Below are 16,095 nucleotides of genomic sequence, written 5' to 3' on the forward strand. Positions count from 1 at the left end.
GTTAAAATGCTTAATCAATTACAGGTGAACATGACATGATATGGGTATAGAATCGATATGAGATCTCAGTTATCGTACAAATTTTCGTATTTTCGGCACAGACGCAACATGTGGTATGATACAGTACGCTTCGTGATTATTATAGCAACAAGAGCAACCATAAACCTTTCGATCATTTTAGACAGGTATAACAATATGTATAGGAGTGAATTTTTAATACTTTTTAATTTTTTACGATAATGCCTTAAGTTTAAGTCAAAATAACACCGTAAACTAGCCAATACATCTTTGGACATTATTCCATTTGTTCATCAATTAATGACCCTTAAAATTCCAGTTTACTTATATGTTCTCTCAAAAGGTAAAGTTCCAACTTGTCAAGCTTGCAGAACACAAATTGACAAATTCGTAGTGCATCATGTCAAAGCCAAGAACATTTTGCTAATAATAAATAAATTTGTACCCGATTTGTACGAAAATTTCACATTAAAAAATTTTCGCACAAAAAACCAAAATCCTGTTGTAACCGTCGTAACTCAAAACACAGTTTAAAAATTAAAAACATAATAAATGGAACTGAGTGCGAATAATGTGATTATTTTTGTTTATACATAAGTAATACTCAATTAGAATAGAATGGAATTAAATAGAAATCATTTATTATGTACAATTATTATCAATTTATAAGCTAATTTGGTTTCATTCAGTTTTTTTTTATTTTTAACACGCACACTTATAGCCCCGCACTATGAAAACCCTATATCGCGGGTGCCATGAACACACATCTAAGTAGACAACCACAAATTACACCCAAATTCACAAGAAAAATAAATGTAGGCCATACATATATTTCTCCCGGCTCGGGAACCGAACCCGGGACCTCTGCGGGCAGTCCAGCATGGTAACCGTTCGACCACGGAGGCAGATTAACAAATAAATTTTGAGTTAGTCTTGCTCGACAGTATTTGGTTTCGGTTGATAATTTTGCAATTTGTAGTTAGTTTTGTCTAGTGGTTTGTATAAACGAAATTTTCAAATATAATTCCATAAGATTACGCACATGTGTCAAGCGAGTCATAGGGTCGTATTCCAGAATTCTACTCAATACTCAAGTCAGGACTTGAGTATTGCAGTGAGCACTGAAAATCATACTTAAGTCCTTGCCATTAGGGTCGTATTTCCAGTGCTTGAAATCATACTCAAGTCTGCTCAAGTCCTGACTTGAGCATTGAGTAGAGTCTCTGGAATACGACTCTTGGTCCAGACAGTAGAGAGAGTAGAGTTCTGGAATACGATGGCTCGTATTCGAGAAGTTTACTCAATGCTCAAGTCAGGACTTGAGTATGATTTCAAGCACTGGAAATACGACCCTAACGGCAAAGACTTCAGTATGATTTCTAGTGTTTTAAATTATTGCTTAAGTCCTGACTTAAGCATAGAGTAGAGTTCTGGAATACGACCCGTAGTATCTTAATTGTCACACATTTGTGGAACACGTAGGTTCACATTTATTTAATCTTGCTTGGTCAATGTTTGTTATTTGTTTGGTATGTAACTGTTTGTTTTTCTGATAAATAAATAAAATAAAAATAAATATATATAAATAAATAAAATAAAATATAAAATTCAATTTAGAAAAAATTATACTTTTAAAAATATATATTATATATTACAGATATTTTTCCTTTAATTTTCCACATTTGACGTTGAAACCTGTCTGAGGTTGAAATTACTGAACGAAATGAATGAAATCATTAATAAATCTCTTTTTTTTACTATGTTGCATTTAACCGTACAAGTTTATTTTAAAATTCATGAAAATAAAATTTCAAAATATATTTATAAACTTATATAATAATATGAGCCTTGGAAATTATATTTTTCCAATTTTTCGTCAGTGGATCTAACGAGTTGGGGTTCAAAACAGAGTTAACATATTAGTAGAAAACGATCATAATTTTTTTGTCTATGATATGTCATTTACTGGTGTCATTTTTAGTCTATGTCGTTTCTGACAAAAATGGTTGAATACTACTATGAGAGTTGAGAAAGTTTTTAGTTTTTATTTCGCATTTATGTACACAAATCATTTATACAAATCTATGATATTAATTTTTACGTGCCATAATCAATCGAGTGCAATTATAATAAGATAGTTAATGTGTAAAGTTGTGTTTTGATGATGAGATAAATAAAGTAAGAAGTGGAGTGTATTGTGTTCAATTGTGTTGTAGATTTGTTTTGATAAACTGTGCTACGCTTAGTCTAGTGGTGCTGTACTCTTGTAACCAAAAGAGTACAGATCAGCAGCGTAAGAAGTCCAACGAAGAGTGGAGCGCGTAAGGCCAGCGCAAGGGAGGAGCCAGGTGATCCCACGGTACGATTACTGCTATTTATCGCTATCTGACCCGATAACGTTATGCTCATGCTCTTATTGGGCCACATTACACTATTATCATCGTCTGCAGTGGCACAGAATTCCAAAGTAATAATTAGGCACATGAATCAAGTCAGATTCATAAAACATTCAAAAGTTAAAAACTTGGTATAAATTGTTTCTACTGTGAATTAATGCCATACGATAGGCGTCTCTGTCCACATTAAGGTATTATAATATAGAAATTTGTTGTATTTTTGTGCACTTGTCCTCAGTTTTGATAATTACTTAAGAATTTTCCATCTATCAAAAATTTAAAAATTATTAGTATAAATGGGCTTAATTAAATCAACACTTTAAGATCACTTCATGAAATGATAACATTGACTAACACCCACTATCTATCAAAAAGGGGAGATATGATTCACCAATTTTTAAATATTTTCTCATTCTGACAAGATAGCAAAATAATTAGATCCTATTGTTTAAAGAATGTCTGCTGTGGTGTATAGAAAGCCTTTGAATAAATTATTAATACCTCATAATATGCCCCACTTCTCTCACTTAGAGAGAAGAAGATAAATAATTAGTTTATTATTGTGTAATTAGCTTTAATGTAACATTTTACCATAATAGTATTCCAGAAACCAGACAGAGTTCAATCTGGTTATGTACATATTTCTGCTAAATAATTGAAAAAGTGGCAAATCATGTTATTGATATGCCACTTTTTCTTCTTGATATTTAAAGAAAATATGCATTGTATATTTATGTGTGTAGAAAGCATTAGAAATTGACTCATCATAACAGTGACATAATTTGTGGATTGATTTAATATAAACAATATGAAATAGCCTATAAGTGCATAAATAAGCATTTTTCAACTCTGCACTGTGCAGTTAGCATGAGGAGGTCCCAGGTTTGATTCCCAAAAGGAATTTAGAAAATAAGCCTGCAGTTGATTTCATAGTTGTGGAAGATCAACAGTTGTCAGTGTGATGAGTAATTGGTGTAGTTGTCTGGTACATTACTACAATTGTAGTTTCTTATGTATACTATAACATGCAGGCTACACAGGCAGTAATTGTGCATTCTTAAAAGGGTAGAGAGATTAAGATAATGACAAACGCACTTTATCTTTGAGTCTAAAGCAAATAATGATCACGGATCGCAGGCAAGTAAGGAGGAGCAGAGGGTGATGGTGCGATGGCGTCGAGGCGCGTGACGCGCAAGTGGGAGGTGTTCGCGGGGCGCAACCGGTTCTGGTGCGACGGACGGCTCATGACGGCGCCCCACCCCGGCGTGTTCCTGCTGACGCTGGCGCTGGTGTGCGGCACCACGGCGCTGCACTTCGCCGTGGACTGCCCGTACCTGGCGGCCAGCGTGTCGCCGGCGCTGCCGGCCGCCGGCGCCGCGCTGTTCCTGCTGACGCTGTCGGCGCTGCTGCGCACGGCGCTGTCGGACCCCGGCATCATCCCGCGCGCGGCGCAGGCCGAGGCGGCGGCGCTGGAGCCGCCCGACGCCGCCCGGCCGCCGCCGCGCGCGCGCGAGGTGCTGGTCAAGGGCCGCCCCGTCAAGCTCAAGTACTGCTTCACCTGCAAGATGTTCCGCCCGCCGCGCGCCAGCCACTGCTCGCTGTGCGACAACTGCGTGGACCGCTTCGACCACCACTGCCCCTGGGTGGGCAACTGCGTGGGCAAGCGCAACTACCGCTACTTCTACACGTTCATCGTGTCGCTGTCCTTCCTGGCCGTGTTCGTGTTCGCGTGCGCTGTCACGCACCTGGTGCTGCTGGCGCGCAGCGCGGGCGGCAGCGGCGGGGGCCTGGCCGCCGCGCTGCGCACCTCGCCCGCCTCGGCCGTCGTGGCCGCCGTGTGCTTCCTCTCCGTGTGGTCGGTGCTGGGCCTGGCCGGTTTCCACACGTACCTGGCCTCCACCGACCAGACCACCAACGAGGACGTGAGTATCGCCGGCCCCGTCCCCGCTGCGGCGCCCCTTCCGCGCTCACCGCCGCCTCCGTTGCAGATCAAGGGCTCGTTCTCGACGCGGCGCGGCGTGTCCAACCCCAACCCGTACTCCCGCGGCAACGCCTGCGCGAACTGCTGGCACGTGCTGTGCGGCCCGCTGGCGCCCAGCCTCATCGACAGGTACGCGGCCGGGAGCGCGCCGAACGACCGCGGCGGGGAGAGCGTGAACACGATTTCGATCGGTCGACAGGCGCGGCGTGTTCACCATCGACGTGAAGGACGAGCTGCCGCCCAGCTTCGTGTCGGCGCTGACCGTGGCGCCCGCGGCCGCCCCGCCGATCGCGCCCCCGCAGCCCCCGGGCCCCCCCTCGCCGGCCGCCGCGGTGCAGGGCAGCTACACTAACCTGTTCGACGGCGGCGGCGCACGCCACGCCTACATGAACCACAGCCTGGACCTGGACCCCATGCCGCTGCAGGGTGAGTACCCCGCCTCCCGCCCGGCGCCCAGGCAAGCATTACTGCGTTCCGGTCTGAAGGGGAGAGACAAGCCCGGCCGTGTTGCAGAGGTGTGCATCAACGTGGGCGGGCTGGCGGGCGCGGGCGACGCCACGCTGAGCGCGTCGCGGCTGCGGCTGCTGCACGACACCACCATGATCGACGCGGCGCTGGACCTGGACGAGCCCGAGCCGCCGCCGCACCTGCCGCCGCCCGCCTCCCCGCCGCCCGCGACCCCGCCCCCGCGGCCGCTGTGACGCGCGCCGCGCGCTGCGACGCCCCGCTAGCCCCGCTAGCGCGCCCGTCGCGCCGCGCGCCCCGCGCCCCGCGCCCCCCTCCCGCTCCGGGTAAATAATCCCTCACCTTAGTTATCATTATTAAAATTTTATTCTTTTTACTGTCGTCTTTTCTTTGCTGGCGCCGCCGCGGGACCGTTTCGGACTAAACGCTGTCTTTTTAGAGATCCCGAGTCCCAATTCATTTCATTATCGAGAAAAATATAGTCAAATGCGAGTCGCATCTATGAATTGATTGAAAAGTTTTAATAAAACGAAAATAAAAATGTTTATATCGAGTTCTTAGGTTTTCGCGATTGTTACACATAGGAAATGAAACTATTTTTCCGGATTTAAATCGCGTATATTTGTTTTTTCAAACAAACCGACGTTTCGGGCCCTTTACAGGTCCCATGGTCACGGTTGACTGAAAAAACAACGTCGGTTTGTTTGAAAAAACAAATATACGCGATTTAAATCCGGAAAAATAGTTTCATTTCCTATAAAAATGTTTACTTAATATATCGTCAATTCGAAACTGCTTTGTTTTGCATTGAGCTTTGACGCGAGTTTGCCGGAGGTAGAAGTTGTGCTGGCCAGTGACCCAAATAAGTGATGATCGTATTAGATTTCATTTTTAAAAATTTCGAAAAACAAAGGCCGCAGTATGTCATGAAATTATGTATTCCATAAATGCTGCACGTCACTATTGACAATAATATACAACAATTAGCTCCTTCAACCCTTGACTATAGACACCATTTTTTTCCGTCCTCTAAGCTTCAAACTTAGAGGATGGAAAAAAAAATCCATACTCTAAGCCTAACTAAACTATCTTGAAATCATAGTTATGAATTAATACGAAACAATGATGAGCGGGTAAACGTCAAAACGGCCATCATAACGTGCCGGTACTATAGTGATTGCAGTCGATAAATATCCCCGCTTATTGAATAAATAGCCGAACGTGTTTCATTTGAATCATCCTCGACCCGTTATTCATCCAATCACTGAGCACAACTTCATTTGAATTGACAACAACTGTAAGTAGTACTTTTGTAGGCAGAGACTATGGACCTGCATTTGCTACGCTCCTAACAAACCTTCGCCACCTCTACTTCCATCAATCTCTTCATACATGCCCGTTTATTCTTGGTACTTTTAACCTGGCCTTTTTTAAGGACGTGATCAGTCTGATTGAGATATGTTCGCCGAGGTCTGCCTCTCCCCACGCTTCCATCCACATTCGCTCTATAAATTTGTGCCGTCAATCGACCAACATTTATTCTTTCTACATGACCAAATCATCAAAGCATCCCTCACTCTATCCCTGTCACTACATCATCTTTAATACCACAACTCTCTCTCTCTCTCTCAGTTCTCTTACCTCACTGTTTGACATTCTATCTTTAATACCGCACATATTGCGCAAAGGTCTCATTTCTACAGCATTCACCCTACTTTCATGTTTTTTCTCCCACACCCAACACTCACTACATTAGGGTTGGAACCAGCACGCCTCGATAAACAGCCAAGCTTGCCTGTTTTGAGACATTCTGGCTACCCATTAAGGCATAAAGGGCTCCATTCACTCGATGTCCGGCTTGCACTCTCAATGTCCCTTTCACACTTACCATCTCTTGTCAACAAACTACCCAGTATTGAAGTACCCCTTCAGAGAAATATAAAGTTCATCGTGCTATGATTACAAAAATCAGCTTCCTTTCTGTTTCGAAATAATTGAACCGAAGGAACAAATTTATAATAAACCGCTTTAGCTTTAAAATCGATACCTATCAGAAATAAAAAACAACAATGATTACCCAAAATATATTATCTCATCCACTCGTAGTTAACACGCAATAACAATCAATATATAAAACACTCCGATACAGCGAGATTAGAAATCGACACACTCACGCGGCCGGTGTTTATGGTGAAGTGATGCGATACCTAAAATTAGTCATTTTATCCGTAATTAGCAACACTCGGAAACAGCAGGTGATCATCCGAAGATAACTAAAGAAAAGTATAGTATAATTAAATATGCTACCAAATGCGCGAATACACAGTCAATGGCAAAAAAATTGGCAGAAATATATCGAATTCACTAACCTATTTCTGTCGGTACAAACAGTGTACATGTGAAGGACTGGCTATCGAGTGTTTATTGGACAACTTCGGTGGCACAATGGTTTGCACTGTGGGCACTGGATGAGGTCTCGGGTTCGATTCCCGGTAGGGCCAATTTGGGGAATTAACTTTCCTAAATTGGTTCTGGCCTGGGTGTTCTAAGCAAGAAGGAAATCCGTTGCTCTGGTACCATAGTACAGGGAATTCCCTAAAATGAGACCAGGCAATTGGTGTGGTTGTCTGGTACTTAGACGTCATTTTAAATAACGCTAAGAATGGTCACTGGTATTCTAGCAGCAGTAGAGCTCCTTGTGAAAGGGTTCGTCCAGGGAAGTACTAACCCCTTACCTATTTCTACCGCCAAGGAGTAATGTCAGCATTAATGTGTTCCGGTCTTGAAGAGTAAGGGAGCTGGAGAAATTACAGTAACATGGGACTTGTCCACTTATGTCTCAGGGTGACGGGAGCAGTGGCAGCGCCCTTTAGATTTTTGCGATTTAAAGATCTAAATTACATTGCAACTGTTATAGACAGGCGTGTAGCTTAGCATTAGGTGCACGACTTGTTCATCCCATCAATTCTATTATAAAAAAATATTTAGCCATAGTCCAACCATTTTCTGGCTCTTTCGATTATTTATTAGCTAAAAATCAATCAAACGCGTTCTTTTTGCCGCTTCTAGACAGGATTCTTATTGATATCTTAGTTCTGTAAAACGGCAATGTGGACGTTTTCCAGCTGGGGATGATGATGACAATGACAAATCCGTTTTAACCGACCACGGTAACAATGGAAGCTAATATCCTAAAATGAATAATACAGGGTAAAAAATAATTAAAGCACCAAAGAATGAATCGCATTCGCATAACTTTCACCATGACACCAGTCTTACATTATAAATCACAATATTAATAACTCGACAAACAAGACATTCCCTTCTAAAAGATTATTAATTTCAATAATTTGTACAAGTCTCTACAGATACAGAAATTTATTAACGCAAGAAATAACATATACTTAAGCCACCTAAGTGTATGTTAACAGACTGCAGGCTATCCAATTCTTGATTGCGACTTTAGGTTAGTTATACGGACGGAACGGGCAAAATATAGTCGACGACGATATTTTTCGCGTCTCGTCCCATTCCCGTCACGTATACTTGAATACTATGTTGTATATGTAACTTTGTTAACAATAAATCACTCATTGAAGGTAAAAATCACGTTACGTATTCTGCGACCTTTTGGGCTAGGTACATTGTTTAAACTCGGGGATTTATTAAAGTTTAATTAAAATGTAATTGTTGTAAACATCTCGTTTCGTGTTATAAGAATCATATTCCGACAATGCTCGACAGAGAACACAGGCCTATGCCTATGCTGGACAAAAGTACATATTAGGTCTTAGTTAACGTTTCCTCGTCTTATAGTGTCACAAACAATAACCGGGAAGTGCCAAATCAAGAGGAAAAATAATTCTGTAATGAATAGGTACTCCATTTGAGAAGATTAAATATATATGTTTATAAATATACACACATAAAACATTTGTTGAGACTTTTTATGTAATATTTTTTGTATTACTTCATATAACATTCATTTTATTATAGATTATATTAATAATAAGACCATAATTGAGACTGAAAAAAAGGGACTGGTATATCCCTAACAATAAAAATATACTCGACAGCCAACGCTTCGACGATGGCATAATATTTTTAGCCATCAATTTGTTGAGCAATAGAAGTTTCAAATCAGTTCCCTAAAATTTATGGAATACACATAGTTATGTTGGTCCACAAAGAGATCCAGGTGACATACTGTTTAAAATATCTGTTACTAGCTTTTGATATAAACAAATCTTAGCACATACAATGTGTAGGTAACACAACTGAACGATATTGCAGCATTAATTTTTTCCCAGTAAATCGTTCAACAAGTCTTGGTTAGTCATATTCACGTCACCTAACAAATCGTTTCTAGATTTGCTCGAACCTCTCCTGCTAGATATAGACCTCTTTCTAGGTATAGAATTCTCGCTAAAGACGTTTTCAGTCAACATTTTGAAATTATTATTTAACTCTTCCAAAGTACCATTGGGCATATCTCCTGTAGAACTAACGAGGTCGTTAAGTTTATCGACCATTTGAAGTTGTTCCACCAATTTGTCACTTTCAAATTTCGAATAGTTTAACTGCTTCATATGTTTATCTATTACTTTCGTGCTCTTTTCTATATCTTGGATTATCTCGTTACAGTATTTGTCTATATTCTTCCCAGATTTTTTTTCTACAGCACTAGCAGTTTCTTTAAATTTGAATTTTTCTATTTCGTCACCTTTTCCTGACCTGTAGTCGTTAATAGCGACTGTGGTGGTAGTATTTTCTTGTACAGCAGCAGTACTATTGCCACCATCGTAAAAAGAAACACTAGATGACCTTCGTCCTCTCGATTTAGGTCTCTCAATTTCTTCAACAATTTGTTCTTCAATGGACTCCTCAGTTGACTGCCGCCTCACGGCACTAGGCTTTTTCATCGCAGGTTCTTCCTTGTCCAATTTGATCTTAATCATTAGATCAGCTTTCATTATTTCGATTTTCTTTTCCATGTCTTCGGTGGATATATTTTTTTCTAGCTCTTCAAAAATGGACAGATCAGCCATGCCTTCCTGGACTGTTTTGGCTAGATCGAGCATTTCGTCAGAGCCTTTAGAGCTCTTCCTAGTTGGAGGAGTTGACCTGGTGCTGGTTGAACTCGTGCGGCTTCTGACGTAGCGTGATCGAGGTTCAATGGAAGAGCTAGTGTCATCATCGTGGGACAACGCACTGGTAATGTTACGAGAGCTTTCGCAGAGTCTTGCTATATGGTCAACCTGGCAAAATAAGGAAATCTATTGTTATAATGGGTATCATAAATGTATAAATCCATGCACTCGCAATGTAGTTTTAAAATTCTTAAGTAATGTGTGAAAACTTTCAGTGTATAATAAACAAATACTCACAGTAGACCTCTCCGAGCAATCATCTTGCCGGAATCTATCGTCGCCGCCGCCACATTTAGCAGAAGAAACCATTTCGTGCTGCGCTGATTTTTTTAGTGGCATAGCTGAATGATGTTGGCTGATGTTGGCAGCTGATGCCATTTTCACCGGTGATTTGAGGTTACGACTTGCAACTGTGCTTATCATCTTTTCTTTCATCTGAAAATTGACTGCATTTTCTGGAATCATGTTTGGATTGAATAAACGCGAATTACTTGTTTAATTTCAAAAAGCTTGTCGACTGACGTGCAACGTAATAGTAGCTCAAAATCAGAAACTCTGTAGATATGTATACAATCTACTGGATATTGTACGAATAATTCTTTAATCAATATGTGGCTACTATTACAGGTAGTACAAATATAGAAGACTCACTCTAGGTTGTTAACAGATTGACTGCATGTTTGCAGTTAAAGAGTTATCCGAGACCTCGACTGCATGAAGTTGATAACGACTTCACGCATTAACTGCATACAACCATGATATAGCCCCATATTGTTCTACATTACTTTTGATTAAAGTGACCCTCCCCATCGACTCTTAGGGTATGTGAGACGGGCACTATAAACTTTCAGTTTCTGATCCCAGACCAGTCAGTGTTTTACATCCGGTTCTCGAGAGGCTAGTGCCTTGGCTGAGCCGCCCCGGGTGCACGTACAGTATGTACCCTCCCTATTACCAGATACATACCGGATCTGTAGGCACGCTCACATCCCGTAGCGCATAGTACAACTAGCGGTTGCCTCCGCTAAGCCGTCGATTCTAAGCCCGCTACCAAATCTCCTCATTGGTGGCGGAGCTGTAAAGCACGCACACTACCTGACGCCGAAAAAAACGACGTCTTTCCACGTCTCAATAACCTAAGCGGCTGGAGGGACCGGAGGATATGTAGCCAGTAAATAGTTCTAGCCTTTTTTTTTGTCTCGGCTGCATGAAGTTGATTAGGCCTTCACGCATTAACTGCACACATGCAGTCAATCAGTTAGCAGCCTTACAGGATGAAAGGCTAGAAATATTTACTTCTGCACGAGTCAAATTGATAGCTATCCCAATCAGCTAAAGGACGACATGGCGCTGAAACACCGAATGCCGTTACAGGTGTTTGTAGCGATCGTACGGAGTGCCTCGGGTCTGACACAAGTTACTTACCTCGATAATGGTCGACAGTTTGTCAGCGTTAGTTATAGCCAAATCGAGATCGTGTCTCGTATCTTTATGCTTGTTGATTTCATTCTGCAACTGATGTCTGAAGTTTTTGGCTTCAAGCACTATTCGACGCTGCAGAACGTTTATTGTCTCATTTTGTTGATTAACTTTTGCCGTCAATTCCGTTACTTGGGTTTGGAGTTTTTCTCGTTCGGGGAGATTTCTGGAATAAAGATTAGGTGATATTGTGATTACATTTCTTTATCTCTGCTTTGGACAAGATGATAATTAGCCGGGCTTGATGGGGCATATGCTAGAACAAAAGATCCTGCCACTAACAGCCTTCCGCAAACTTCTCCAACCCGTATCATAGTTCTTGATCGCTCCACAGAAAAACATTGTATCCCATGGACAGGCTACAGCCTGTTACCACTTCAATCTGGCAGACTAAGGAACGTATTCAAAACGTTTCTTACCGTTCCTTGCTTAACTCCAACAAATGTTGATGCTCATCCTTCAACTGCTGTAATTGCATGTCCCGTTCTTTTAGCTTCTGCGTGACTTCTTTAAACTGCTGCTTCAGTTGTTTGTACTTTGCCTGCTGGATTCTTATTTCTTCGCTATGTGAGTTTAGTACTGATGGTAGCTCCGCGTTCGAATTCTCATATCTGGTCATTTAAGCGAAAAGTTACAAAATGCATCATGACGTGGTACATAATTTAATTTAACTGCCTCCGTGGCCGAACGGTTACCATGCCGGACTGCCACGCAGAGGTCCCAGGTTCGATTCCCGGGCCGGGAGAAATAGTTGTATGGCCTACAATTATTTCTCTCGTGAGTTTGGGTGTAATTTGTGGTTGTCTATGTGTGTGTCCATGGCACCCGCGACACAGGGTTTCCCTAGTGCGGGGCTATGTTGAGTGTGTGCGTTATAATGTGTGCGTTATAATATTGTTAAATAATCGTGACGAGTGTAGACTTTACCTTTGTAAAGCGATTTCATGTTTCTTCTGTATAGCTCGCAAGACTTTGTTTTCATTGCTAAGTTCCTGTGAAATTTAAATCATAAGTTTTATTGTTAGAATGCAGAATGCAGAGGATGTAATTTGACAATCTCAAAAATCCTATTTCCTTAGTCTAATGAGGCGGCGGTGTGCACTGTGATGTGGACACTCGCCTGCAAGTGGTAGTGGGCGTCCGCCAACTGATTCTGCAGCTGTTTAACGCGATGCGCCTTTGCCGAGAGCACACGCTGCGCGACGTACCGGTCGCCCTTGCCTTGCGACATTTCCAGTGGACTTAGGCGTTTCCTCTTGGTCAGCAGATTCAGCCGCGAGTTGCTGCTGTACACGCTTTCCAATGATTCTTTTCTGTGAAATATGCATATTTTTAAATGTGGTAAAAATAAACAAAGACCACTATCTTACATGACGATGAGTGACGGTGGTGGAAGGTAAAAGTTTGTCTATACTTTAACAACCTCGATGGCGCAGCGGTTATCAATTGGGAAGTAAATTTTACTAAACTGGTTTTTGTCTGTGACGTCTGTGTGGTCTCCGGTAGTGTTTTAGTCTGACATTCATTTCGAAAAAACCTATTTTACGGTAAACTGATTTAGGGCCAGTGTAAACCGGCGAATGGCGGGAAAGAGTGTCGAAGAGGATGAGGGATATCCCTACTACGATTCCGAAAGCATCCGCCAGCGTATCTCAGAGTCAGCTTGAATGCCAAGGCATTCGCCGACATGCCACCTTTCGCTCTGATTTGATTCCGTTCCACTCGCGATTAGTGCCATTCAGACAGATTCCGGTGGTACATGATGATTCCGCCGCAAACCGGTGCTTCCGCCCGCGCGGGGTACTCTAGCGTGCTCTTCAATACCGCAGAGAGAAATGCTGCAATACTCCGAGATTGGTCTCAAAGCATAGAAGTTTATGCCTTATTTCACATGATCTAAGTATTTCAATTGAATTAACTTAATTTCAGTTGAAATAGCATAAAATGTACATTGATAAATGTCCTCTGCCTTGCCGTCTACCGGTTCGCTGGCCATTACGGTTTGTCAAGTAAAACCCTGTTAGGTAATGCTGAAAAGAACGACCTCAAAAGTTCGTGAAATGGTACATCTATTTGCCAAGTTTTATTGGAATCGGTTACCAGAAAGTGCGAGAAACCTGATTCATCCTCTGGCTTGCCCTAAGGGTGGTAAGCTAGGAGATGAATTAGGTTTCGCGCAGGTCAGGTTAGGTTTCGTGTAGGTTTTATACAGTTCCAAATATAAAATAATAATATAATCTATCCAGCCTGCTACAGGGCTACAGTACCCTCGTTCCATCAAAAAAGAATCATCGAAATCGGTTCACAAACATGCACAAAAAAAAATTGAAGAATTGAGAACCTCCTCCTTTTTTTAAACTCGGTTAAAAATGTTTACAAATCCAAAATACTCGTGTATCCAGACCCAAAACATATACCTACATAATAATCTCAGTACAAAAAACCGACCTCAAAAGTACGTAGAATTATATATAATTATCATGTTTTATTGAAATCGGTTACCGGGTAGTGCGCAAACCCGGATTCATCCCCTAGTTCGCCACTAAAATATAATAAAAATCGGTTCTCAAAGTATATCGAGAGAAAAACGCCTTGAATTGAAGAATAGCAAAATCAACCATTAAAAAATTGCTGCTCATAATACAATTTAGGCGCTATTTATAAAAATGAATCTTCATGCGTGAACAGCCACCCTTAGTGGTGGATGATTTTCTTCAAAATTAAATGGGACCACTATGGAGATCCCTCTTTCCAACAAAAAAAGAATCATGAAAATCGGTTCACAAATACCGGAGTTACCGCGTAACATACATACAAAAAAATAAACATACAGTCGAATTGAGAGCCTTCTCCTTTTTTTGAAGTTGGTTAAAAAAGTATACAAAACAGAGGTGAAATTGTTTAAATTAGTGTTTAGTCAGAAAGATAAACTATCTCTAACTCAATTACGTACGATGCAATATAAAGCCAGTAGATAAGTATTCAAATAAATTAGTGCATACGTCACTTCGGCTTCGAGTCGATTAACTTTCACTTGAATGCGTAAGTTACTATAGAGTTCAAATCAATTACACAAGGTACAAAGGCTACTATGAGTGAAGTGTTAGGTTTAGTATAAATGGGCATAATCTAGGTACTCACTTATACATACGTAGAGAAGTGTGTTCTTACTGCAAACAACAATTTTGACCAAATATCACTCAAATACGGTACAAATTACATGTACGTGCCAATCAAATTCCAATACACTACATTCTAGAAAATAAAGTGTAGGTAGAAACCTCGAATCTCTCTTCTTATCCTCTGGTAATAAACTTAACACGGACATTATTAACTCACAGCCACGTCATTACTAAAAAAAATAACGCTCGAAGGTTCAAAATTGAGCCATTTGTTATTAATTAACTATATATTATTTCCTCGCGAAAAAACTGTAAATTCTAAATTCGAAACGTTTTTGTTGTGACCGCGTTGTCATGACAGCCGATAACATGTGGAATCAATAGACAATTGACGTATCATACTGGCTGGTTTTCAATAAAAGTTTTTTGCTTTGAGTTATTAATAACTCTTTCAAAAAGAAGGTCGAAGAACGGCCAACGTATTGTTTGTCATTTATGCAAAAGTCAATAAGTAGGAGTAAGAGCAATAGCCACGTTTAGGCAACAGCCTCTAGTTTGTTCGATTTTTGTATTAATAATAATATTAAAAAACATGATTTCTTTAAACTGCAATAGTAGACGGCAGTTCTGTAAAGGTATCCTTTATAGTAAAAGGTGACCATTATATTTTATCCAACGGTATCGTTATTGCCTACAGTTTATTAGATGTCCCAGTGTTTGGAAGTTTGGAGGACCGAAGACCGGGTTTAGGCGACTCGAGTTGTATTACGAAGATGCTCGTTCCTGCTCCGTCCTGTTCGTTCACCGTTAGCGACATGTATTGCAACTAAACTAGGGCTTTCATCCCGGGAATCTCTGTCTCGAAAGTCTCGTGAATTTTTTGGCATTTTCGGAGGTTTTCAGTCTCGGGAATATCGAGACTTTCGAGATTAAAGTCACTTAATTAAAAAGTATTAAAAATCTACTACGTACACAGTATTTTTTTTTATTGTGGTTCAATAGATATGGCAACACTGTGGAGTGGAGCTTAGTATAAATGGCGATTGAAGAACGGGGAATAAAAACAGTATCTGTAACTTTAAACGGCCTTTGCTACTTACGTAACAACTATGAAAATGAAAAAATAACTTCCATAAATATTTTTTTTATAATTTGAGTTAATAAAGAACTTAAAAGATTCTGTACTACCTCAGTTCGTAATACGGTTCTTTTGCTTTTTATTTCAGATTTACTTTTTTTACAAACAAAATCAAAACCATTCGAAAAATATATATCGCATAGTATACATTTCTTGTAAAATTTCGAGCTAAGTTGTGTTTTTATTCTTATCGTGAAAATTTTTAGGAACCGTGTTTTCACACCGTATAGTAAATCAATGTATATACTCAATTTTACTACATATATTTTTTCCAAAGTAATTGGTTCAACACTTTCACGGTTATGCAGAATGACCTTAGCTATTTGAGGTGGTATAAACTCTGGTG

The 16,095-nt window shown here is 40.8% G+C and overlaps 2 protein-coding genes across 4 annotated transcripts; one reads left to right on the forward strand and one right to left on the reverse strand.

Moving 5' to 3' along the window:
- Positions 1–3,313: 3,313 nt before the first annotated feature.
- LOC113229320 (palmitoyltransferase ZDHHC18-like) lies at positions 3,314–5,096 on the forward strand. The gene is made up of 4 exons (XM_026462873.1): positions 3,314–4,336; positions 4,403–4,524; positions 4,595–4,821; positions 4,909–5,096. The coding sequence occupies exons 1-4, from the start codon at positions 3,584–3,586 to the stop codon at positions 5,094–5,096; spliced, it is 1,290 nt and encodes a 429-aa protein (XP_026318658.1). The 5' UTR covers positions 3,314–3,583.
- A 2,632-nt stretch (positions 5,097–7,728) lies between these two features.
- LOC113229311 (lebercilin-like protein) lies at positions 7,729–14,896 on the reverse strand. Of its 3 annotated transcripts, XM_026462864.1 has the most exons (8): positions 14,771–14,817; positions 14,631–14,659; positions 12,610–12,802; positions 12,417–12,481; positions 11,909–12,100; positions 11,436–11,655; positions 10,248–10,445; positions 7,729–10,118 (listed from the first exon to the last, which is right to left on the reverse strand). In XM_026462864.1, exons 2-8 carry the CDS (start codon positions 14,636–14,638, stop codon positions 9,156–9,158), a joined length of 1,839 nt encoding a protein of 612 aa, XP_026318649.1. In that variant the 5' UTR covers positions 14,639–14,659; positions 14,771–14,817; the 3' UTR covers positions 7,729–9,155. The 3 variants fall into 3 exon arrangements, with proteins under 3 accessions (XP_026318649.1, XP_026318648.1, XP_026318650.1); XM_026462863.1 differs by lacking the exon at positions 14,631–14,659 and having other exon boundaries at positions 14,771–14,896; XM_026462865.1 differs by lacking the exon at positions 14,771–14,817 and having other exon boundaries at positions 14,631–14,717.
- Between the last annotated feature and the right edge of the window lie 1,199 nt (positions 14,897–16,095).

The sequence above is a fragment of the Hyposmocoma kahamanoa genome, unplaced genomic scaffold (assembly GCF_003589595.1).
Source record: "Hyposmocoma kahamanoa isolate Upper Pololo Valley unplaced genomic scaffold, ASM358959v1 303, whole genome shotgun sequence".
Taxonomy (NCBI): domain Eukaryota; kingdom Metazoa; phylum Arthropoda; class Insecta; order Lepidoptera; family Cosmopterigidae; genus Hyposmocoma; species Hyposmocoma kahamanoa.

Bases quoted from the DNA above. Each gene is read 5' to 3' on its own strand.
- LOC113229320 (XM_026462873.1), top strand. From the start codon at position 3,584: ATGGCGTCGAGGCGCGTGACGCGCAAGTGGGAGGTGTTCGCGGGGCGC. The intron at 4,337-4,402 runs GTGAGTATCGCC...CCTCCGTTGCAG, and splicing joins ACCAGACCACCAACGAGGAC to ATCAAGGGCTCGTTCTCGAC. The intron at 4,525-4,594 runs GTACGCGGCCGG...ATCGGTCGACAG, and splicing joins GCGCCCAGCCTCATCGACAG to GCGCGGCGTGTTCACCATCG.
- LOC113229311 (XM_026462863.1), bottom strand. From the start codon at position 14,817: ATGTCCGTGTTAAGTTTATTACCAGAGGATAAGAAGAGAGATTCGAG. The intron at 10,446-11,435 runs GTAAGTAACTTG...GTCAATTTTCAG, and splicing joins AACTGTCGACCATTATCGAG to ATGAAAGAAAAGATGATAAG. The intron at 10,119-10,247 runs GTGAGTATTTGT...TTATTTTGCCAG, and splicing joins ATTGCTCGGAGAGGTCTACT to GTTGACCATATAGCAAGACT.